The 25,142-nt window shown below is 40.2% G+C and overlaps 2 protein-coding genes across 4 annotated transcripts in view; one reads left to right on the top strand and one right to left on the bottom strand.

Annotated features, from left to right (window-relative positions):
• The window catches only part of Tbccd1 (TBCC domain containing 1), a 25,411-nt gene extending 3,871 nt beyond the window's left edge, over positions 1-21,540 (bottom strand). Inside the window, exons 1-7 of one of the 3 annotated variants that reach the window (XM_074073593.1) lie at positions 21,235-21,540; positions 18,276-18,365; positions 16,486-16,864; positions 9,469-9,624; positions 4,179-4,545; positions 2,516-2,702; positions 1,863-2,357 (exon numbers count right to left, since the gene is read on the bottom strand). In XM_074073593.1, coding sequence (XP_073929694.1) covers positions 1,863-2,357; positions 2,516-2,702; positions 4,179-4,545; positions 9,469-9,624; positions 16,486-16,821 — 1,541 coding nt within the window. In that variant the 5' untranslated portion in view covers positions 16,822-16,864; positions 18,276-18,365; positions 21,235-21,540. The other 2 variants (XM_020174093.2, XM_020174091.2) reach the window with 2 other exon arrangements.
• Positions 19,113-25,142, top strand: part of Dnajb11 (DnaJ heat shock protein family (Hsp40) member B11) — an 18,520-nt gene continuing 12,490 nt past the window's right edge. Inside the window, exons 1-3 of the mRNA XM_020174084.2 lie at positions 19,113-19,251; positions 21,727-22,133; positions 24,485-24,641. Of these exons, the coding sequence (XP_020029673.1) occupies positions 22,066-22,133; positions 24,485-24,641 (225 nt within the window). The 5' untranslated portion in view covers positions 19,113-19,251; positions 21,727-22,065. The remainder of the gene's footprint in view (positions 19,252-21,726; positions 22,134-24,484; positions 24,642-25,142) is intronic.

The following is a 25,142-nucleotide window of genomic DNA, read 5'->3' as shown; positions in this document are numbered from 1 at the left end:
GAGAGGAAGCCATGCAGAAGAAAACAGAAATAATATAAACACCCTAACATAAAAGCATGCTTAATATTCTCAAGATAATATAGAGAAAAGTAGCTCCTAACAGCCAGAAGCCAACTTAGCACTATCAGCTAGGCTTTAGTGTAGCTACAATCTGTCCTGGTTATTGTGTTCTTCTACTGAACACAAACAATCCCATAGAATACCAACATTACATAGGCCACCTGGAATGAGGATGGATGAAAGCAAGAACAAGAAACTCCACATATACTTTAGTCCAGAGGAAAAATGAAATGCGGTTCAAATCTCAAAAATGACCAAATAATCACCCTTTCCTGGCTAACTTTAGTTCCACTTCACTTCCCTACCCATGCCTTAGAGATAAAAATTATGAAGTGACCAATCATAAAATTACTCTCAGTTCCAGACAGCATCCAATTTACAACAAAGTCTTGCTTTCTAGAACTCTTCCCAAAATCCTATACCGTGAACCAGAATGCAATGATAAATTCTTTTTAACCCCCTTTTACTGAGTTCAAACACAGTTCCCTTCCTCCCTGGACTGAGTTGCTACAATCTATGACATATTCCTGGTGATTCTTGGCCAGAGAGCAATGACTAAGTAATAGCAAGACTTTTGTATGAGGGGAGTGAATGAGGTAAACAATAGCAGAAAATGAGGCAGAGAGGGCCTCTTAGGTAGGCATAGTAAAAGCTTTGGATTTTATTCCAAATATGGGAAGCCATCAGAGGGGTCAGAGCCTGAAAGACATGATCTATCACCTTTTAAAGCATCAGCTTGGCTTTCAATCTGATTTCTTTCTATATAGATGCCCCCCAACTTATGATGGCTAGACTACTGATTTTTCAACTTTATGATGGTATGAAAGCCATATGTATATATTCAGTACAAAATGTACTTTAAGTTTTAGTCTTTTCTCTGACCACAGATATTGCAGTATGATACTCATTTTCAGTGCTAGGCATAATCAGTACACTGTAGCTCCCAGTCACCCAGTCACATTATCATGAGAGTAGATACTCTTCAGTGTACTTACTGTGTTGCTAGGCTACGTTGTTCAGTAGGTTAGGTATATTTAATACATCTTTAGCTCATGATGTTTTCAATTTACTATGCATTTTGATTGGGATCTGAAGAGCATCTATATTCCCAAAGTTAAACTGACTACTTTCATTGTATCTACTGTCATTACGAATCTCACAGATTGAAAATACTGGTTCAGAGTCAACATTACAAACTCTACCCATCTGTATAAGCTTTTCATATGTATAAGAAAATACAGACATCTAAATAACAGAAGTATTCAAACAACAGAATTATTTTAAAGGAATCTTTTTATAAGCATCTTTTTATATATTATAATTTTATTATTATACTGTATGATATTAACAATAACTGAAAGAAAATAGAAGACATTAGAGGCATTTAAAAACCTCTGGCTTAAGGGTGACAAGATGTGAATCCACATCTCATATCTGCCAACTAAATGCAAGCTTTCTTGCCCGGTACCCCATGCTGGCCTAGAGCTTGCTATGTAACATAGGCTGGTCTTGAACTCTTGATTCTCCTGCATTAGCCTCTTCAGTGCTGGGAGTATAGGCATGAACCACTATGGTCAGCCAAACTTAAACTTTTTCTTAAAAGAAGGCAGTCTAATACTTGAACACCTGCTCATTGCCATTCCCCAATTACAGTGCCTAAAATACTGATCTGAAATCTAAGACTAACAAAAGGCATACTGTATTGTTTTAATTACTTTGGCACAACTGTAAATTTGTGCTGATGAATTTGTTTTATAAAGTTTCAGATAAAATACAAAAATTGCTTCTAAAAAAACACTCACTTTGTCAAACGAGCCTCCTTCACAGTTTTCTGCCAGACCTGTATCTTCTGTTCTCTTTGAGCCAGTGCTTTCTGATATGAAGATGGAAGACCCCCAGGTATCTCTGTTGTGTCCCCTTCCATTTCAAAGGGAATAATAAATACATAGAATTCACAAGGTGGTAAGAGTCGGAAGACACTGTTGCTGTTCTCTCTGCACACAACCATTGGATTATCCCAATAGTTAGGCACTGTAGCAAGACCAGTCCTGGCCATATGGTCCTCTAGCATTGGGTAGTGGGTATGAAAGGGAGCAAAAGTTACTCTCTGGTTCCCAGAGAGAATAAGTGGACGTGAAGGTGTCAGAATGTGAAAGATGCAACCTGTTGTAGAAGAGATGGACAAACGATGGCAAACAGCAATGACTTTAACGTTGTCACAGCTGTGGAGGTGAAGAGCAGTCTCTACAGGGCCTAAGACAAAGGTGCTATTGCTGCACTTCTCAATTGTCACAGATCTGAAAAAATTTAAAAGTGAAGTAAGTTTCTCTGAATGAAAATAAGGTAAGAAATAGTGCCTAAAATAATATTCTCTGATGGTAAAAAAAAAAAAAAAAAAAGATCCTAGTTCAAAGAAAACATCAAAATGCCAGAACACTAAGAAGACTGTGCTTACCGTAAGGGAGAGAGCAAATATATAAAAGATTCGTTGCAACGATGAATCCTGACATGTGCTCCCACCAGGGTATCTGAGCTCTTGGCCAGTGTCTGCTTATAAACGTGGCTCATCACCACCATGCGGTGCATTCGAGGGGCCACATGAGTATTGCAAGCTATCTTAGCTCTTTTGGTCATACCTTCAACTATTTAAGAAAACATGTAAATAAATCAGACAGTTTCAAATCTAAGACAAACAAACAACCATATGAGGTTACACATGTCTACACATACTCATGTCTAATCTTAGATACATGTAGAAAAAAATGTTACATTTCAGTGCTGGGTAAGGAGGTGTTTATAATACTGCTCTCTATTCTTTTCTCTATATTTGTAATCTTTCATGATTTTTTATAAAAAATTTTAAGCTTATAATCCACCCAAGATTATCAATAGATCTAAGATGTTTCTTTCATGCTATCTTTTAAGTTAAGTAACATACCTAAGATTATATGGCTTGCAAGTGGCAGAATTGGCCCAACTCAAATACCTTCTCCAAGATGCCTTCCTTTATCATCCCAGCCATAATTAACCTCTCTAAGTTGTCATTAATATTCTGTACCTCTCCTGATTTACTTATGGTATCATTTCATGAATTCTAAGACTTTAAGTCTTTACTACGAAGACCACTACTACCTGATATAGTAATACCTGATGTACATGCGTATTATATATAAATTGTCTTATACAAATTGACATCAAAAATATGTATAGATTGCCCTCCTAACACAGATTTAACATTATGTGACTAGCTTCTCTGCAAGCAATGGTGAAATGTGGAGAGGTCACATAAATAAATTCTTTTAAAAGAATTACTGTTTTTAAGTTATGTATGTCTAGTTTATAGTATTATAAAATTTTTATACTTGCTGGGGGTATAGCTCATTGGTAGAGAATATGCTTAGCATGCATGAGGCCCCCAATAACCAGTACCTCCCCAAAACTGACACAAAACTATTGTTTTAAACATTTGTATAAAAGCTATTTTTTTCCTCTATTTTGAAATTCAGAGATCGTAGGCCTAGTCTAGTGCAGTTTTTTTTTTTTTGGCATCAATTTTGTCTGGCACTTTCCTCAGTAGTAGACACCTGCAGAGACGTGTGCCCAGTTCTTTTTCTCTTAAAACTTATGCATGAGCCCAGGAGTGATATAGCATCTGAACCCATCCATTTAGTCAGAGCTGGACAACCAGGATAGATACCTGATGCAACCAATGCAAACTTCTTGCTACTGTAAACATATTTCTAATTTAGAAATACTACTGTGCTTGTGTCTATGTAGCCAGAAAAGACCACCTCTCTACAACAACTCTTTGAGGCAATTTCTGTGTGATGGCCAAATTCTGCTGTGTTGAATATAAAATAAAAAAGCCTCCAAGCAAGTGTCACATAAGATTAAGAGGGAGCAGAGAGGACTAACTGTAGTTGGACTTTCATTATCTGACCAAAAAGACCCTGACTAATGAATTACCTCTCTGAGATTCCTGCTGCCTTGAGCAGTAACTGCTCTTTTATAGTAACATTTTTTTTAAGATCCTCTACAGATGTGCAACCATTAATATATCAAGAAACACTGGGCTCCTTGTCATTCAATTTAATATAGAGTAAATATTTAAATAATACCTTGGTGAGCCCAAGCCAATTTCTTTCCAGACTTGAGACAAGCAGATGTACCAAAAGGGTTCCCAGTCAAACAGGCTCTCAACCAGGCTTCCAGCTTGTAGAAAGAGAAAGTCTTAGAAATTTTTGAGAAGCCACTTTCTGCATGGAGTGGTTGCCACAGTGCAAGTTCATGAAGTGGATAGACCTTCCTGGCTCTACTTGCTGTGCCTTCAATAAGAAAGCTAAGGGCTACAACAGCTTCTTGAGAGACTAGACTACTGTGGGTCGAATGAAATGATGCAGTGAGTTGCTCTGGATCTAAAAGCAGTTCAAGGAGATCTGACAGATGATCACAGACAAAAGCCTGGTGACTATAATCATTCCAGTTCTAAAAAAAAAAAAGAAAGAAAGCACTCTTAACAGATTCTTCTACAAGATCTAAAAATTTTATGTGTTAATTATCTTGCATTTATATGCTGCCTTATCCCCTAAAAAGAATTTAGGTGGCTAATATAAAAAAATGCTTTTTTCAAGTATATGATAAGTATAAACAGACTGTCTATGTTCACTAATTCAAAAGCAATATGAGTTGAATATTCCTTGTCTGAAATGCCCTGGGACCAGAAGTGTTTTGGATTATTCTAGATTTTAGACAATTTGCATTTATATAGGAGGCATTCTTGAGAATGAGACCAAATATAAACATGTTTATGCTTCATATACATCTTAGACACACAGCCTGAAGGTAATTTTCTCCAACATTTTTAGCATACCTACATTCTAACTGCCATCTGTCATTTGAAGTCAGCTGTGCAATTTTCTATTTGTGGCATCATATAAGCACTCAAAAAGTTTCAGATTCTGCAGCATTTAAGATTTCTGAGTTTCAGATTAGAGATGCTCAACCTAATGCTTAATAGGTGCTAAACATTAAGTGATATATATACTTTTTTTAATTCTTATAATCCTAAAATAGGTACTATTACCACACCCATTTTACAGATAAGGAAATGGAGATACAGAAAGATTAAGAAATTTGCCCAAGGTCACCTAGCTAGAAATAGTGTGTTTCAGAATAAACATAAAAATAAGTACTATGAAATTCATTCAATGAAGCACTGGGTTTCTAGTTATAGAAGGAATTTCAAATTCTACTGGGTGAGGTGATTTTAGTGACCAGATTTAAAAGAACTCATAACCTTGGGAATAAGCTTGGCGTTGCCTCATTTATTTGAAACATATTTTTTGAGCACCTCTTATTTAGTGTGAGTATTACTAAATGATGAAAACTGAGTAGAGTATGGTACCTGTCCTAAAGGAATTCACAAGTCTATGTGTTGAGAAGATAATATAAGTACATAAGCAAAGTACACTGAGATAAGACCTTCTGCAGAAAACTGTAAATACATTCTAGGAACATAAGAGAAACAACTCAATCCACCTAAGGGGTGTGTATGTATGGTGGGAAATCATGGTGGAATGTTGCTTGAATAGATTCTTGATTGATGTTGGTAGTTAAACAAGCAGACTTAACAAAATAAAACAAACAAACAAACAAAAAAAGGCATTTTAGGCCCAGGGAACAGCATGTACAAAGGCCCACAGGAGTAAAACTACTTTGTTGGAAGTTCCAGGTATAAGAAGCATGCTGGGAAGAAGCAGCTGAAGTGCCAAGGCATTTCAAACTTTTTCTAAATAGTTTTGTGTGTGTGTGTGTGTGTGTGTGTGTGTATGTGTGTACTTAATTTTTTGTGTGTGTGGTACTAGAGTTTGAATGCAGGGCCTTGCACTTGAGCCATACACTTTTTTTTCTTTTAAATAAATTCTCATTTGCATGCTAAAGGAACAGATCAAAGAAGAGCTGTCTTCAGTTTTAACCTGCTGTTCTTCCTTCTCACTGTATCCCCCTCCTCCTCAAGTAAGCCTTGAGTAGACTTCATGGAAAATGATAATGAAGATTCACTGATGAACAGAAGATGAATATAATACATCTGCACTTTACAAAGTCTAGCATGGTAGGGAATGACTGTCGACTAAAAACAAGATTGCCACCTAAGATCTAATGATAGAAATCAAAGCAAAAACGTACGTCAGATTTTTTAAAAAGCCTAGGTAAAAGGAACAGATGTAAAAGGGACAGATTTAAAGAGTTGTTTTGAGGCAGAATCAGTAAGATTTGACAACTAGATATGGGTGGGTTGGTGGCAACTTTCACTGGCATAGGCAGGGCAAGTTAACCCAAAGATAGATTTGACTGTAGGATGTACTGTCATCTCCCAAACTAAAGCAGAAGGCCTCATGAGAAATGGAACTGGAAAGCCATCTGTAATCTGCTTTCGGAGGCTGATGTCTCTCTGAATATATGTTCCTTTTGCTTCTTTTCCTCGGATGTGAAGTATTTTGTGTTTCACTGGTTACTTCAGTGGAGGGGGCGCTGTTTTCTCGCTCCCTCCTTTGTTAGAGCAAGCTTTCTCTCTCACTCCTGGTTATTACTGAATCTAACTGGGCTTGACTGGGGGCACTAGAGATTCAGAAAAGACACAGGATAGACAGACAGACAGACAGAAAGTGGTGTCAGGTGTGTTGGGTGCTCAGGTGGAGACGTCCAACCCTCATTGCTTCTTTTCTCTATCTTTATTCTTTAAGGCCTTACTCCTTTCAGCTCTTTAAAACCTTGCTTAAAACCTCTTTCCTGAGACTCTCACTGTCCCATGTTTTATCTTTAGCTTAAGCACTCTTAAAGTCTTTTGCCCCCAGGCTTGCAGCTTTTCTTCAGCATTCTCTCCTTAGCTTTCTTAAAGCCTCAGTGCTTAGACTTGCAAAGTCTTGGTCCTCTGTCTTGCACTGTCCCATGTTCTTTGGCCTTTCTTTAGCTTCTAAGGTTCTTTCTTTGGCTTTGCTTTTCTAAGGCCTATGTTAAAGTTCTAGGTGCAGACTTTTTATCCACCCCCTTTAGCCATTCTTTTCCCTTCACCAATTTCCCTGCAATTCTTTTCCTTTCCAAAATCTTCCCAAACCAAAAAGCCGAAGCCCAAAAAACCTCCAAAGCAAAAGCCTCAAGCCCTCCTTCAGCGGGCCTTTTATAAACCATGGCAAACAGGGTGGAGCAGAGGCTCTGGGGAGGGGCGTGACACTGTAACAGGAGAAACCTGCGTTCCTACTTCTCTGAATGCAAACTTAGGGTATTCTGCTTTTTCTGTTTCGTAGCCGGGGCTGTGCCTATCTTGGCCTACAGGTAAAAGCAATTAAGCCACATCTTGCTTTGCTTACGTCCAGTTCTCATAGGCTTTTCATAATCTGCTTTCCACACTTCAGAGTTTCTAATCCCTCATAATTGCAAGTCACTTATGAGCATGGTGGCTATTCTAATAGGTCCAATGCCACATGAGTTTTTAGCTTGAGCACCCATCACCAACTGGTAATTTCTTCAGTCTCTAGGGGGACTGATAACCCCAGGTCATCATTTCAAATCAGACCCATTTCAAATTTATAGTAGCAATGAGAGCTAGGTGTGATGGCCCATGCCTATAGTCACGGCTACTTGGAAGTCTGAGGCTGGAAGATCACTTGAGCTTAGGAATTTGAGACCAGCCTGGACAACATGGTAAGACTAATTCTCTAAAACAAACATAAGAAGCCAAATATACAACAATGAATGAGTTACTCTACCGAAGTGTCCATTCCTGATACCATCAATGTTGGGATAGGTAATATACTATAGTACAAAACAAAATCACCATTTACTGGTGACTACTATGCAAAAAGTCTCATGCTAATATATAACCAAAATCTCATAGCCATTTAGAACAGGCTTTTTTATCCCCTTTTAGAGTGGAGAATCCAAGGCCTAGACAAGTTAACTGGACTAAAATCATGTGACAGTGTTACAGCTAATCTGAATGCAGGCTATCTTGGCTAAAATCACCATCTACTAAGAGTGCCCAATTAGCAGGAACTTCATCTGGAGAGAGCACATAATGACTGTTATGTCTAAAACATCTAGACTTAGACATAGAAAATTTAAGGTACAACTAGGGTATCTATGAGAAGAGATAAATATGAGGCAAGAGCTCTAGCATGGAGACAAACTTGAGAGTTACTGAGATTCAGGAAGTCTTGAGAACAAAGAGAATTACATTGAAAGCATATGTTAAGAAGATAAAACTGCTCCAGACAGAATCCTGGAGGAAGAGCTGCATGTAAGGGATGGGGGATAGGAACTCACGAAGAAAAGTGAGAAGGAAGAATCAAAAGCAGAACCGAGATGGTACTGCATCATAGAATATAGGGGAGGACAGTTTATTGAAAAGATTATAAAATACTAAATATTAAAGAAATTTTTTAGCTACAGAACTTTTTTTTTTATGGTGGGACTGGTGTTTGAACTCAGGGCTTTGCACTTTGGGCACTCTACCACTTGAACCACACCTCCAGTCCATTTTGCTCTGGTTATTTTGGAGATGGCGTCCCATGAACTGTTTGTACAGACTGGCCTTGAACCTTTTTCTTCTGGATCTCAGCCTTCTAAGTAGCTAGGATTATAGGGTGAGCTACCAGTGCCCAAAAGCTACAGAACATTTTTAGAACATTTTTAAAGAGCTTACATATGACATTAATACTAAGGTTTACATTTTAAATTTTTTCAAAATACTTTCACAAAAACAGGTAAACAAATTTTTGTTTTTCTTTTCAAAAATAGAAAGGAAGAAGCAGTAAGACATTTTCTAAAACTCACAATGTAAAGCAGTTAACACATATGACAAAACACATAAAATTATATGCATGACTAAGCAATGGAAGATGCTTTTAGGAAATTTTTTCAGTACATTTCAACAGACTTTGCAGACACTGTATCTTCTCATTTTCCTATTTTAGTCAAATAAGTAGATTTAAATTCATGAATATTTGCAAAAGTGGGAATGCTAATAGAACATAGTGAATGATTTACCTAAAAATCATATAAGTGATTTTTATATTAGAGAAGGAACTGAACCAAATCTTTATTTTGATCAGGACTGCACACACTGATTTTGTTTCATAATCAGAAAAAAAAGCAAACACCAAAACAAACCATTAAATCATTGGTCTATACAGGAACATATAATTTGGGGGGTTTTTTCAGGCAGGGTCTTGCTATGTAGCCCAGGTTGACCTAGGACTTTCAATCTTCCTGCCTCAGCCTCCCACACAGAGGGATTATTGGTGTGCACCACCATATTCAATTTCATTCCAACATAATTTGCAATGAAGCTGAACCATCTCCTTTATAAACTGCGCCTTTTGGAGAAAGAGACCAATATATAAACAGTACCTTAAAATGACAATTGGATTTTTCAGTCAGGTCAGGAGACTGAGATCTGTTTCTGGGACTAGGCCACTCATCTCCAATCAAAGATGTCCTCAGGGAAACCTTGTTTAGTTGCTGTATATATAAGAAGAGCAGAAACTGTAGGGTATCCACTGAAAGCTGTTTAAGAAAATAAAAGGGAACATGTCTAAAACAACACCAGTTACTAGTTTATAAATAAGTAGACACAGTAAACTAAATTCAGAGTTTGTTGATCTTAAAAAAAAAATCCAGAAACACTGCTAACATTTGATATATGTCTCTGACATCCAGATGTTAGTTTCTCAAACTAAATAAATGGAATCACTTACCTTTATAGAATATCATAGAAATTCTCTCCCAAGATTAATGAAGAAGAAAGGATGAAGTACATACTTTCCAAAAGCACATTATTTCAGAAGCTTAATATTACAGCTAAAAAAACTTAGTAATTTGATAAGTAAATTAATAGAAGAAAAAAAAGAAATTTGGTCAACACACAGAGGTTGACAGACTTACCAACAAAGTGTAACAAATGAAACTGTACATAATTTCTTGGTTTATGTGCATTTTGTACAATAGGTCTCAGGCTTTTGTAAAATTCTTAGATCATTTAAGGAAAGGGAGGGAAGAGAGTCAGACATGGTGGCACATGACTGTAATCCTAGCATTCAAGAGGCTGAGGTAGGAGTGAGACCTTATCTTAAAACAAGACAAAACCAACAACAAACAACATAAAAACACTACTGACCTAACAGTTATATAGTCATTTCTTACTTGAGGAAGAGTGTGGTTTGAAGTTTATAATTCTAAGCTCATGATTATTCTTGCATACCCATCCCCATAAACAGGAGAGACAAAACACCAAAGTGATGTATCTGGGTCTACAGTTACATTCACCTTGATTCCAACCTGGCTAAAAATCATTATCACCTGAAGAACTGAAAAATATAGATTCTTAAGTTCACCCAGATCTATCTGATCAACTGTCAATGTGGAGTACCATGAACGCATATATTTTGTAAAATTTTCCTTTCTTAAACTTTTTGAGGTAACTGCAGATTTACATGCAGGTGTAAGAACTAATATTGAGAGATGCCACTTATCCTTTACCCAGTTTCCCATCTTACAAATTACAGTGCAATATCACATCTAGAATATTGACAATGAAATAGTCAATGACATTGAGACATTCAAGATAGAGAACATTTCCATTAACACAGGGCTCTCTCATGTTGCCCTTTGTAGCCACACCTACTTCCCTGTCACCATTCCTTAACCCCTGGCAACTACATCTCTCTGTAACTTTTTTATCACAAGAATGTTACATAGGGAGCATGGCTCAAGTGGTAAAGCACTTAACCTAGCAAATGCTAAGGCCCTGAGTTTGAACCCCAGAACTGCAAAAAAAAAAAAAATAAAGTTACATAAATGGAATCATACGAATGTAACCTGTAACCTTTGGGGATTGGCTTTTTTCACTCAGTGCAATCCCTTGATTTTATGCATATTTTCATCTTAACAATTATTTGTTACAGTATAATTATTTCTTCAGTCTTCCTGCAAGACTATAAGATTCTTTTCTATTTTTATACCCGCAGCAGCTAGCAAAAAATGTGGTACGCAATAAGCACTCGAAAATTTTGGAACTTCTCAAAGATTTTATTCATCTCTATATCCAAATTGTCCACCATGACATCTAGCACATAACATGTACTCAACAAATAACTAATGAATAAAGCAATGCTCTTCTCCTCTTAGTTGTGTGACAAAATTCTTTTCAAACTTCTAAAATCTTGTTTAGATATTACCTCATGTGGGAGAGATTGGCTAGAAGCTAATTGCTTTTTCTCCTCTTCAGAGCACACAAGTAGATGGCATTTTCCAGCTGCCTTGCAGTTAGGTATAACATCATTGAATTAGGGTCAACAGAATGTAGGTGAATTTATACTTATCACTTTAAAACTCTCTTAAAAGAAATGGAAGCAAAGAACTTTGAGGCCCCACAAGGCTGTGGCAAACAGTATTATTACTTGCAATTATTCACCTCCCGTTTTGCTCAGAGGCTTAGAAAGCCCTATCCATGGTCATGGGATTTCTCTTATCTGCTGTGAGATATTTTACTTTCCTAGCTTATTGACTTTAGGCTTGGCCTTGTGACAAAGCTTTACAGTCAACGGTAAAATAGTTTATGTCACATCTGAGCAAACGTTTTAAGAGGCATCGAGAGGCCATATATGCATCTTGAGCAAATAAGGTTTCTTCTTCTTCTATTTTTTTTTTTTTAGGGCCTCATACTTGCTAGGCAAGAGCCCTGTCCCACTGCTATTTTCAGCAACATGGATGGCCCTAAAGGACATTATGGTAAGTGAAACAGGCCAATACAGAAAGATACTATATGACCTCACTGATATGTTGTATTAGTCCATTTTTTGTTATTATAATGAATTATCTGAGGCAGACTACTTTATAAAGTAGGGGTTTATTGGGGCTCACAGTTCTGGAGATGGAAGGTAGAGAGCCCACATCTAGTGGTGGCCTTTTTGTTGGCAGAGTCCCAAGGTGACCCAGGGCATCAGATGGCAAGAGGCAAGGAATGTACACTTGTGAGTCTGTTTACTCACTTTCCCACTTTTTATAAAGCCATGGGTATTCAATCATGGGGATTGATACCTTATCTAATTCTAATTACTTTCCAAAGGCCCTGCACCTTTGAACACCATAGTCAGGTTAAGTTTTCACTCTCTCAGTTCTTCATACTGGGGGTTAAATTTCAACATATGAAGCTTCGGAAGACTCTCAAATCATACCTAAACCATAGCATATATGGAACCTAAAATAGACTCACAGAAGGAGTGGAATGGGACTGTCATGTGCCAGAAGGAGAGGCAAATAAAGAGCTAATAGTAAGAAGCTACAACGTTTCACTTATGCAAGATAATTTAGTTCTGCAGACCTATAATTCAGTATTGTGCCTTTAACTTATAATACTGTATTGTATACTTAAAAATTTTCTAAAAGGGCTGACTTTATTCTAAGTGTTCTTAACATACACATACTAATATAATAATGGAGGTGAGGGAACTTTGGAGAGGTGATAGATATGTCTATGGCCATAACACTGGTGATAGGTTCATAGTTTATATTTTTTCTCAAACTTATCAAGTTGTACACATTAGAAATGAGAAAAAAAAAGGTATCATGAGTTTCCTTCCCACTCTGTTGTTCTTCTCATCTGTAACAAGAATAAGAATGACCTACAAAGAAGTTGTTTCTTCAGCCTATATTCCTAAATGAGAAGATAGTGCCAACCACAGAGAAGAAACGAGCCACAGTTGAAGTGCAGCCTGCAAGTAAAATGAGCAAAAAATAAACAGTTGCTACCCTAAGCCACTGGAATTTCATTGTTTGTTTGTTTTTCCTGCAGTAAAGCCAATTAATACTAATAGTGACTCCTAAATATAAAAACAAGGATCCTTGGGTCACTGCTTAGACAACAGCCCAGGAATTTATCCTACCACATGAACTTATGTAGGACTGCTGGATGAGTGAGAAACAGTTACTGTTCCAAGCTACTGAAATCCTGGGATTATTACTATAATTAACTTACTATGATTAAAATGCTGACTCTGTAAAGTCTTTCTGTATCATCAGAATGAATTATTCTCTACTCTATTTCTGAACTTTATGTATAATTTTCTTTTTTTGGCAGTATTGTGGTTTGAATTCAAGGCCTTACCCTTGCTAGGCAAGCTCTTGACTACTTGAGCCATACCCCAGTTCCTATGCATAATTTTTTTTTAAACATACCAGTTACCTCTACTAGTTTATCATCCCTGGAGGACAGAGATGCAGGTGCTATAGTTTGGATATGATTTTCTCCCCCAAGGATTCATGTGTTGAAGCTTGATCCCTACTACAGCCATTTTAACAGCTGGTGGGACCCGTAAGAGGTGGGGCCTTGTGGGAAGTTGTTAGGTCTTGCTTCCTTCAGAAGAGATTAAGATAGTTCTCTTGGGAGTCTGAGTTAGTTCTCAAAAGGAGGTGTTATAAAAGAGCAAGACTGGCCTCTCTCCTCCCTCTGACTTTCAATCTTATATGTATTCTTTCCCTCTTGCACTGCTTCTGCCACGATGATGCAGTCACGTAATGCCAGGGCCCCTTACCAGAACCAGCACTATGCTGGTCTAGACACAAAAATTGTGAGCTAAATAAACCTCTTTTTAAGCTACCCAGCCTCAGATATTTGGTTATAATAAAAGAAAAAGTACTAATAGAGTAGACCCTTGGTATCTATAAGTACATGGTTGCAAGGAAACTGTTACTGAGAACAAAGCGTGAATGCTCAGGATGCATAGAGCTGAGTACTAATTCACTTTTCCCATAGTACCACTCAACTTCCATTAAAGACATGTTGCCTCTCATTAAATCTATTTTTTTATTTTATCACTTAAATTAAGCACATTAACGTTTATCTTGCTTTCTGGGAGGTATATTTTCACAAAATTATGCACATTTCACAAAATGAGTGTAGGGAAACGCTTGGCAGATCATACAATGACTTAAACACGTCTGATGCTAACACAGGACTGTGTGAGAATTTCTCCACATCAACTGAGTTGCATGGTACACACAAGGAAATTTAAAATTTTGTTTTTGAAATTTCTTTTGATTTTTTAAATTTACTATTTTTTTTACTGCACTTAGTCAAAACTGTGTGTAGTAAATCCACAAATAATGCATGCTTACTGTACAGAAAATTGGTGCCAGGGGTGAGAATGTTGCTAGTAACAGGTAACTGAAAATGTGTAATTGGCTTTGGAAGTGGGTTATGGGTAAAGGTTGGAAGAGTTTGGAGGGAGAGGCTAGAAAATACCTAGAATGCTGTATATAGAGCATTATGAGTGATTCTGGTGAGGGCTTAGCTTAGGACACAAGAAGATGGGGAAGAGTCAGAACACCTTAGAAAGTGGGTAAGTGGGCCTGACCAGAATGCAAATGAGGAATATATTGTAAATTCAGAGAAAAGGTCATCCTTGCCAGATCACTGCACTGAGATGCACTGAAGGCTGAACTTAAAAGTGATTAACTGGAATGCCTGGTAGAGGAAATATCTAAACAAAGCATTCAGGCAGTTGCTTGGTTATGTTTTTGGTTGTTGCCTGGTTACTTTTTATGGGATGTAGTAGAATTCAGTCACAATGGCATGACCTAAAGGTGGAATGTATAATTTAAAGACAAAAATATTGAAAATTCTGCAGCCTGGCTAGGGAAAGAACAAAAAAAAAAATCAGGTAGGGATGCAGGTCCATCAACCATTTACTATAGAAATTAGCATGGATGAAAAGAGGCCAGATGCTGTACATCAGGGCAACAGAAAGAGGCCTGGAGAAAATCTCAGAAATCTGTGAGGTTGCCTCTCCATCACAGGCCTAGAGGCCTAAGACAGAACTATCTCAAGGAGTAGGCCATGGATGCTTTCCACAGCCTTACTGTCCAGGAGTGCCTTGGGATTCTGCTCCGTTTTCTACAAAAGCACTCTGTGGGCACTCCAGCTATGTTCAAGCATGCCCAGGTCAGCTCATAACATTGTTCCAAAGGAGCAAGTGCCAGACCTTGGTGTCCACATGCTGCTCATTCTGCAGGCATGCAGAATGCAAGTTATAAGGTCATGGCAGCTTCTACTAAGATTTCAAAGCAAACCTGGGAGGCCAGTCAGAGGCCTGCTCAAGGAAGAGCTCCCACAGAGGTACCACTTGGGCAGTGCTTGATGAAGCTGTAGAAGTGAGCCCACCACAAAACTCCAGAACTATAAAGCTATCACTGTGTAATGCCAGCCTGGCAGAACTGTAGTCATGAGACTCTAAATTGAGATGGCTGAAGTGTGTGCTGAGTCCAGCAAAGCCATAAGGGCAGGGCTGCTTGAGGCCTTGGAAGCCCAACCCCAGAGTGCACAAGATGCAGAACTTGGAGCCTTAAGATTTCATGTCTCTCTGCTGGGTTTTAGACTTGCTTTGGACCAGTTAGTACTTTCTACTTGCCTATTCCTTTTGAAATGGCAATGTATATCACCCTGTGTCTATCCTAACATTGTATATCAGAAGTAGATAAGTTGTTTTGACTTTACAGGCTCACAGCTGAAAGTTTACTGTGAATCTCAAGTGAGACTTTGGACTTTTGAACTGATGCTAGAACAAGTTAAGACTTTGAGACCATTTGGATGGTATAATTATATTTTGTGAAGACATGAGCTGTGGGGAGTGAGAAGCAAAGGCAGAACGGTATGGTTTGAATATGGTTTTCAACTCATGTTGAAATTTAATTGCCATTGTGAGGAATTAAGAGGGTGGAAACTCAATCTGACTATGGTGTTTAGAGGTGGGTCCTTAGATGAAGATTAAGATTAATATGATCATCAGGGTAGAGTCCCCCATGATTGAATACTGGTGGTTTTATAAGACGAAAAGAAACTGGCATACATACACTTACATACACACAACATGCACATACTCTTCTTGTCTCTCACCATGTGATGTCCTTCACGGCCTCAGGGCTCTACTTGCCCTGGACCTCCGGAACCATTAGACAAAATGAAGCTCTTTAAAACTGGCCCAGTCAATGATATTGTCTTACTAGCAATAGAAAATGGATGAATACACTGTCCTAATCATCTCTGAATCGTAGTACATAGCAGATACTCATTTAAAAATAGGTGTCTCTGACTATAAAATATCAGTAGTTTGTGACACTCACTCATACCAAAATATTTTTAAACTCAATAAAAATATTTCATACTTTCAATTTCATGATTCCTGTAATATTGCTGTTTTGGTGGGCAAATAAGGATTGGTAAGAACTAACTCATTGAATACATCAAATACAGATGAACTAAAACTGCTAAAACTGCAATGGCCATGAACCTAAGACCTCAAACTATACTACTAGTACAAAAATTAAGAGTGGTTTATTTCCCATAGTAATTATACACACATCAATCCATACCTGATTTCTCTGTTTTTCTACTTCATCTTCGGACATGCAGTTTGACAAAATCTCAGACCATTCCAGGCGCTCCTCAGGTGTCCTCAATGAAAGACTATCAAATATTTCAAAGTAAAGCCATGCTAGATCCTTGGCCAACTGGAGCTTCCCACATGCAATGTGCCTCCATGTAGACCAGTACAGGCGTGGGTAAGCTCCCTCTGTGGCCCGGGTTCGCACGTAAGTAGATATCTTCCTGAGATAGTGAAGACTGAACTTGGATGGCGGGGGGACCTGCAAGGCACCCACTATAAAGGGTTCTGCTTTTACCCAGAGGAGAACTCCGGACTGATCCATATTATCGATAAGGACATCTGGTTGAAAAGGCTTCTTTGCATACCTAAGAAACAAAGTTTCTTCACAGACTTGAAACAAATCTCATTTATACATTTTCCTGTAAGGTAACCCTTCTTTGATTTTATAAGTGTACTATACCATCAGTTTAAAAAGCAACTCTAGTTTGTTAACCAAAAGCAAAATAAGATTTTTGGCCAGATCTCACTACAGTCTAATTGAGAAAAAAATTCTTCTCTGACTTGTTGGAAATTATTGTTTCAGTAGACTGTGAAAATGCATAAAGTCTGGGCTGGATCCCTCCTCAGAGCAGAAAAAAAAAGGAGGAAATGGTGTGGAGTGTAAGTCATCCTGTCACAGGAAACTATTTTCTACTTTGAGGTTAAATGCTAGTAGAAACAGTGGAGTAAAATTTCATAGTTAAATTACTTACACATAGAGGATGATTAGTTAAAGATTTAGACTTGTGGGCTAACCATACAGGATCAATATGAAACAGTAATATGAGGTGGCAGACAAGAATGTTAATGTAAACACAGACTGTAAAATAGATTAAGGGAACTTAATGCATCTTTATTCTCTGTTCACAGTGAGCTTACTCTGATATATTTTATTGTGCTTCATTCAGGTGTAGTATTTTTATATTTCGCTTATTGTTTCTTTCTTATACGTAACAGTGGTAAATGATTTTATAGAATATCTATAAAACAAGTAGAAGGGGGGAATTATCCACATTCTCACCACTAAATAGCATTTAGTTAATATTCTGTTGTAATTCCTTCTTGTCTTTTTTCTATATAGATTGGATGCTAGTTTGCTTTTGAATTTTCACAGTTATAACAATATTACATACAATTCTGTATTATTTTAAAAAGCTTCATAACATTCTAAATGTACTCCAATTTACTTTTAGACACTAATTTAAAAATTTTCTTAAATACAAGACAGGTAAAATACTGATCACTGTTGATGTGTGATGGGTACAGGGGAGCTCATTTACCTAATCTTGTGTATCTTAAAACTTTAATTACAAAAAGTTCAAATGTTTTCACTATTATAATGCTCTGATTGCCATCTTTCTGAATATTTTATGCATTATAAATTATTTCCCAGATCTTCAGGGGTGCATTTGTGAAATGAAGTAACTGACATTTCTGAAGCTCATGACATATACTCCCATTGTTTTCCAGAATGACTTTATTAAAACGGCACCATCATTTGACCAAGGTACCCACTTCACCGAGCACTCCTCAGCATTAACATCATTTTAAACAATCTTTCCTTATGGTTGATGAAGAATGTTTATTATATTTTGTATTTGATCTAGAAAGTTGTAACTAGCATCGAGTGGTTACTATGCTCCAGACAGCATGCTAAATATTTTGCATCTCCACAAGCACCTACATGATCTCCCTCATTTTCAGACATGAAAACTGAGGTTTAGAGAAGGGACTTACCTAAGGTCATATGCTTAGTTGGCGCAGCCCTGGTTTAGGATTCTTGTTTGGCTTGAGAACTGCATCGCTTACAAATATCCTTTGGAAACTCTGAAAAAAGGAGTGAGTCCAGAACAGAAGGAAAAGCCTTAAGATGAGGCCATTCAAGCGCAAGTGAAGGAATATGGGAAGGCGAACTAGAATGAGGGGCGTATTAGGGTGAATGGCAGCTATTTTTCACTGCAGGAATGGCTGGGGGATCTGCTGGTGATGAAGGCTCATCAGAAAGACCTTAGTTCTCTCCAAAATGAAAACAGGCTGCCTGTGAGGTCCCAAACTCTTTTTTTCTCTGAAGTGGGCAATTATAACGCCAGGTCCTGAGATGAACCCTTATTCTAACTCTAACACTCACCAGGGATAGATTCGTAAACATAAATCGGGGCTCCTTCCCTCGGGAAGCGCTGGGGTCAGGGTTTTTCTGGTCGGGAAGGGCACGGCCCAAAGCGCTCTTCCTGAGGCTTCGCCGCCATCTCCGCGGCGTTCCGGGTTAGGATGCGGCACTGGCCGTCCAAGAACCCCCACTGGACTTCGGGAACACCGACGCCCCAGCTGACAGGATTCGTGGCGGACCGTAGACTCGGTCAGGTTTACAGCAGCCTCCCGCGCCGAGCCTGAAGCCTGACAGGCCCACCCTACCCTCCCTAGCGTCTGCCAGCGCAATTACCTGCCAAGGGAGACGCGCCCGGCCGCACCTACCCCGCGCCCCGCGCCCCGCGCCCACCGCGCAAGCGCGAGGCTCGCACCACCGAGACGCGGCGGACCGCGTTGCTAGAGCGGCGCGTTGCTCCGCCAACGCCCGCGACGCGCTCTGCAGAGGCGGAGTCCGGAACGCTGAGAAGCCCAGCCAGACACCTTTCCGCAAGCCGCGCCTTTCAATCCAGGGAAGTAGATTTCTGTTGCACCACAGAACCGTGGTCAGCCCCTAGCTGCTGGTAAGGTGAGCACGCTGTGGCAGGTAACGATGATGATGGCAGTTTATTTACGCTTATGGAGCGCTGGCTATGGTCTGGGCAGCGAGCAAAGCACCTTTATTGTATTCGCTCAGCTACCAAGAGCCCTCGCAAGTTAAGCACGTTTAATGTTTTACTGATGGGGAAACGAGGCGAGTAAACCTAACAAACCCCTGGCCGCGTGACCTCTCCCGCACTTCGGCCCCCCAGCCTTAGTTCCTCAACTGTTAACTTTCCAGCCATATGACAGCCTTTTAAAAAAGGAAACTTTTTAGATTCCACCCAGAAGACACCACTCCTTTCTTTAAACTTCCGTTTCATGATTTCTGAACATTTCCGCTTTCTGAGTTACTTCATGGCCTCTCTAGGTGAGACAGATGAAAAGGTAAAAGTAGATCATGAAATGCAACGTTCCTTTTTAGGTGGCCTCTCTCCCCTACTAGGCATCTTTCTGAAAGCAGTATCTTCAGATGTAAACAGACCTACGTCAGATCCAGGCCAAATCATCTACAGTTTCAGTGACTTTTTGTTGTTGGTGGTGAAGTACTAGGGAATCGAACCCAGGGGCTCCTGCATGCCAGGAGAGCTGAGCCCCCCCCCCCCCCGCCAGCCTATGCCTTCGTTTTCTGCAACAGCAAGTATCACTTGAGCGCCACTGGCCGTCTCACACAATGCTAGGCACTAGGGTTTACAAGATTAAACAAGAGATAAGGTCCTTGCTTTCTTGGAGTGTATAATTAATAGGGAAAATAGATAATACATATTAAGAAATAATTTCAGATAGTAACAAATGCTACTGAGGATGGGGAGGAGAGGCCAGGGAAGGCCACTTTATAGTACTGATTTTGAGCTGAGGCCTGAAGACTAAGAAGCCACCTATAGGAAGATCACTGTCAGAGCAACTTTCACTCAAAAACATTTGGGCACCACTGGCCCAGGCACTGCTCTAAGACGCTATTCTATACAGTGGCAAATGAAACAGTCTAGATTCATGGTCGCAAGAAAATGGCATTTTCAGCCTATGAGAGTGTGGAGGGCAGGGATGGAAACAAAACAGGGCGGTGTAAGAGTAAGGGACTCAGTAGGAGCTAATTTTGATTGGTTGGTCAGGGAGGTCTCTGAAGTGGCGACATTCAAGCTGATATCCGAGTTTTCAAAAGAAGTCACCCACGTTCGGGTGGGAACAATGTTTCAGGGAGCAGAAACTGCTAGTACAAAGGCCCCAGGCAGGAAGGCGCCTGGTGTATTCAAAACAAGAGAAAGTAAGCCGGTTTTTCTGGAAAATAGTAAGGTGTTTAATAGGTGAGGTTACAGATCATAATAAGGCTTTCTAAGTTATCATAGAAACAAGTATCGTAGAAATAAGTACAACGAAAAGCCATTCGAGTCTGATTTTCAGCAGGCCTTGACATTTTTTTAAAAACATAGGGCTAGGGAGGGTATATTAAAATATCGCATTAAGATATTAAGAATGGGGCTAGAGCATGGCTCAGGTGGTAGAGCGTTTGCCAAGTATGAGAGAGGCCCTGAATTCGACCCCCGGTACCGCCAAAAAAAAAAAAACCTTCACAAGATATTAGCAATGGAGGCAGAGGCATCAGTTAGGCCTTTGCCAGGTAAGAGATGATGTGGCTTGGCCAATAGACGTAGTAACTGCGATGTAGACGTACAGATTCAAGATACAATTAGCGGCAACGATTTGGGTACGTTATACAGGAGGAAGGAAGACATCGTGAGTTGGTGGGGTGTTTACCGTGGTGAGCAAAACGGGGGGCAGGACGGAGAATCAGACCTCTGCTCGGAACTGTAAGAACAGTTTTTATTCACTGGGTGCTTACTCTGTGCCACTGTGCTAGACAAGTTACAGAATTTTCCCCATTAAGGATTCACAGCGCTGCCAGTAAGTGCTTTGCCTTAGTTTTGTTAATAAAAAGACAGCTCGGACTTGGGGCTGGGGAAAGGGGTCTCACCGCTGTGAAGTGCTGAAAGCCGAATCTGAACTTAAGTCGTGAGTCTCCACGGTCGTCTCTCTGTAAAGTACTAGGCTTCTTTTCTATGAAACCGAGACGGTTTTCTTGTAAGACTCTCAGGATGCTGCGAAATAAGGTTTCCTAAGCGGTGCGTCCCAGGTACTTTTGGTGCGGAGTTAACTGTGGCACTAGTACGTCAGTTTTCACTTCACTACGGTGCGCGCGCGCGCGCATTCCACACAGTGGAATTTCGGGATTTGTAAGTAAGATAAAAATCTCCCTCCCGCAATTGGTCGGTGCTAGTTGAGATGCCTTGTGATTGGTGGAAATTCCAAGGAGGTGGGCGAGGAGTGGGGTTTGGTGCGTCTCAGACGCCCTAGCTGGGCACTACTCTCGGTCTTTTACGTAATTTTCTACGACTCGCAGGAGTCCGGGTAGCGGGGCTTCCTGTGGCGGCGCGACCCTCTGACGTTTCATTTTCTAATTGGTCAGGAGCTACGGCTGCAGTTCCGCAGCCTAACTGGTTGCCCGTGCCGCCTCTGAGGTGAAGTGTACGGCGCTGATTGGCTCCGAGGTGCCGGCCTCGTGTGATGTCCGAGGCAGCGATTGGCCCTCGCTTGCTAGGGGCTTCTCTCACCGGGACTGGGGACTCCCGGGAAGTGGACAGTCAGAGGAGGGGGCATCCTACCTGTTTCTGCGGACTAAGTAGGAGACCCCCGACGTGAGGCGGCCTCACTGGGCCAGAAGAGCTGGCCAGCCAACCCGGCGGCGGAGGAGGCTGTAAAGAGTGTGTGGGACTGGCACCGGCACAGGCACAGGCACAGAGGAAGTATGGCCCCGCAGAACCTGAGCACCTTCTGCCTGTTGCTGCTGTACCTCATCGGGACCGTAATTGCCGGGTGAGGAAAAGGCAGTTTCCTTCTCTGGGAAGGAGGCAGGGTGGGCGCCGAGCAAGGGGAGGTGAGGGAGCAGCGTGGCCACCCCGAAGGAGTGAAGGAGGATCTGACTGAGGTGCGGCGGTGGGACGGGGACTGGGTAGTGCGGGTCAGTCTCTGGGGTGTGAAGGCAGCCGGGGTGACACCGTGAGAGGACCTTACATCCAGAGACCCTAGAACCATTTCCCAGAAGAGTGGCGGTTGAGGGGAAGGAGGAGAGGACCGGGGCGCCTGGCCGTCATGAGGATAGAGAGGCAGCCGTGGTGGAGGTGGGGGACCACCTTGGGTCGCAGAGGGGGTCGCTTGGTGCTGAGCACTGCCGACCTGCGACCAGCCGTTGGGGCTGGCATCCAAGTGGACGGTTCTCGGTGCAGGTCCACTGCGGAGAGGGTAGAGAGCCAGGCTGGGGCTGGCGGTAACCGGATTGAGGGTGCATCAACCAGCCTCCCGAGCCTAGCCTGTCGTCCTGCCTCACTGTCTCTCTCCATGGTGCCTTCTTGAAAAGTGGACTTCATGAGTGGGAAGAGCGGGTCCCAGCAGGTAGTAAACGGGGATTCCGGGCCGGTCCTCACCCTCCACCCTCCATCAATCATGTAGCCTTGAAGGAGCCTTGTAAACTCTCACGTAAAACATGGGGGTGATCTTGTGACACCCTGATGCAGGGAGTGCAAGCAGATGACTCTTGAAAACGGTTCTTTCGATGATCCTACAGTCCTGGTGACCTAGGATGTGGTACGGCCGGCTTGCGCTTTAGAACGCAGGAAATACAGGTCTCTACATCCGACAGTGCATAGGTTGTCTAAATGGGAAGGTGCTACCTAACAAAGTTTCAAGATCTAAGAACTCATTCTCTTGAAAGTTTTTTGCCCTTTACATATTTGCTTAAACTCTGTTGTAATTTTTTCCTGTGAAACATCTTTAATTTCTAAAAAGTTAACATCTCCTGGATAATGCCTTGTTTTTTCTTAGTATGCTTTTTTACTATTATTCACACTTAAAGCCAAAATACCCTAATGTGTTTAATAAATCCTCAATACAAATATTTTTAATTCTATAGCTATTTGTAAAAGAGTTTCTTAATGTTGATGCTCAGCTATGCAAATCATCTTTTCTCTGCATCTTTCTAAGGTGTCACTTAATGATTTGTGGGTTTTTTTCTGGGTGGGGGGGCGGACTGGGGTTTGAACTCAGGGCATTGCACTTGCAAAGCAGGTACTCTGCTGCTTGAGCCAGGCCTCCAGTCCATTTTACTCTGGTTATTTTGGAGATGGGGATCCCAAACTATTTGCTCAGGCTGGCCTCCAACTTCAGTCTTCCCAATCTCAGCCTCCCATGTAGCAAGGATTACAGGCATGCACCACCAGTGCTCGGCTACTTAACCATTTTTGTGTGAACCTTTCTCAAAAGATGTCAAGACTTTACAGATTTGGGGAGAGGGAATAGAAAGGTCCTATTTTATACTTATGAAATTCCCATCAGTGATAAATGTTTAAAAACCTGGTACATGAAATAATTTTTTTCTATGGTGTGACTAAAAGGTCATAAAATAATTTTTAAATAATCTGTCATATATCCATGTGGGTCTTGGTACCCTAATGTATCTTTCCCGATACATTTTAAAATTACCATCTCTACTAAATCATTGTCTCTGTTGTGTATCTTTCCTATCCCCATTATTAAGAGAATACATTTTCAGAATAAATTCAGATGACTAAAATTACTCTGGTAAGAGGAACAGATTTGTGTGAGTGTTCTTATTTATTTATTCATTCATTCAGTGAAATTTTCAATGGCTGAATATGGTTCCTGCCTGAAAATTTACTATAGTCTTATTCTGACTCCCCATTACCACTTCTTGCAGAGATGCCCTTTATTATTAATTTGATTCCAGCATAGACCCTGGCAAGGAGTTAAGGAATCTCTTATTGTTTGGGCTTTGCTTAATCTTCATTTTAACCTCTGAAGTTAACTTCAGTCATTTTTAATGTTCCGAAATGCTACTATTAGGACATTTACGTGACATAATCTTTTTGAATAAAGAAAACTGTCATTTGAGGTTGTTATTTGACCTTTGGCAACAGCCAAAAGTCATTCAGAGTCAGAATAGGGAAAAGGGGAAGAGTAATTAGATTATATGGTTACAAATTCTGGTATACTCCCTTTTAGTCATTCTTTGTATGCGTGTGCATTTGTTACATATACTCCATTTTGTGCTTCTTTGCCCAGACACAGACCTAAATGGTAAAGGGCGAAGTCTCTTTCACTTTTAAATGTAATGTGTAACTCTAATGAAGTATTCTCCTCTCCCTTCCCAGGCGCGATTTCTACAAGATCTTGGGGGTGCCTCGCAGTGCCTCTATAAAGGATATTAAAAAAGCCTATAGGAAACTAGCCCTGCAGCTTCACCCTGACCGAAACCCTGATGATCCCCAAGCCCAAGAGAAATTCCAGGATCTGGGTGCTGCTTATGAAGTAAGTTGAGAAAAGGGAGAAAGTATGAACAAAACCTGTGGGACTGTAAAGAAGAACATATAATTTAGAGACACTCCCTTCAGATCCACTTCTATTTAGAAAAAGATAATAGGTAAAAGTGAAAATAGTACTTGCTGCTGTATTGTACTAGATATTACATTCATGTCAGTAGATTCCATTTCCTGCATTTTCATATGTATATTATTAAGGGAAGTAATGTTGAAAGGGATGAATGAAAGAGGATTGGTACATTAATAAGTAGATTAACTGATTGATCTATCAGTTCATCATTTTAGGAAATAGAGCCAGAGATACAACCAAAACCTAAGAAGGTCTGCAAATCTATGTGCCCTGTGATCCAGACTAATAACAAGCAGGAATATAGGATAAAACCTGGCTATATATTCTGCCTCCATAATGGGAATTGATAGAGATTGATAAAGACTGACAAGCTGAAGGTTTCTTGACTTTTTTCAAGGGAGAAGATGTTATTTGACTCCA

This window comes from Castor canadensis, chromosome 5, assembly GCF_047511655.1.
Source record: "Castor canadensis chromosome 5, mCasCan1.hap1v2, whole genome shotgun sequence".
Taxonomy (NCBI): Eukaryota; Metazoa; Chordata; class Mammalia; order Rodentia; family Castoridae; genus Castor; species Castor canadensis.
Note: the sequence above shows the minus strand (reverse complement) of the source record. Positions and strands in the feature narration are given on the sequence as shown.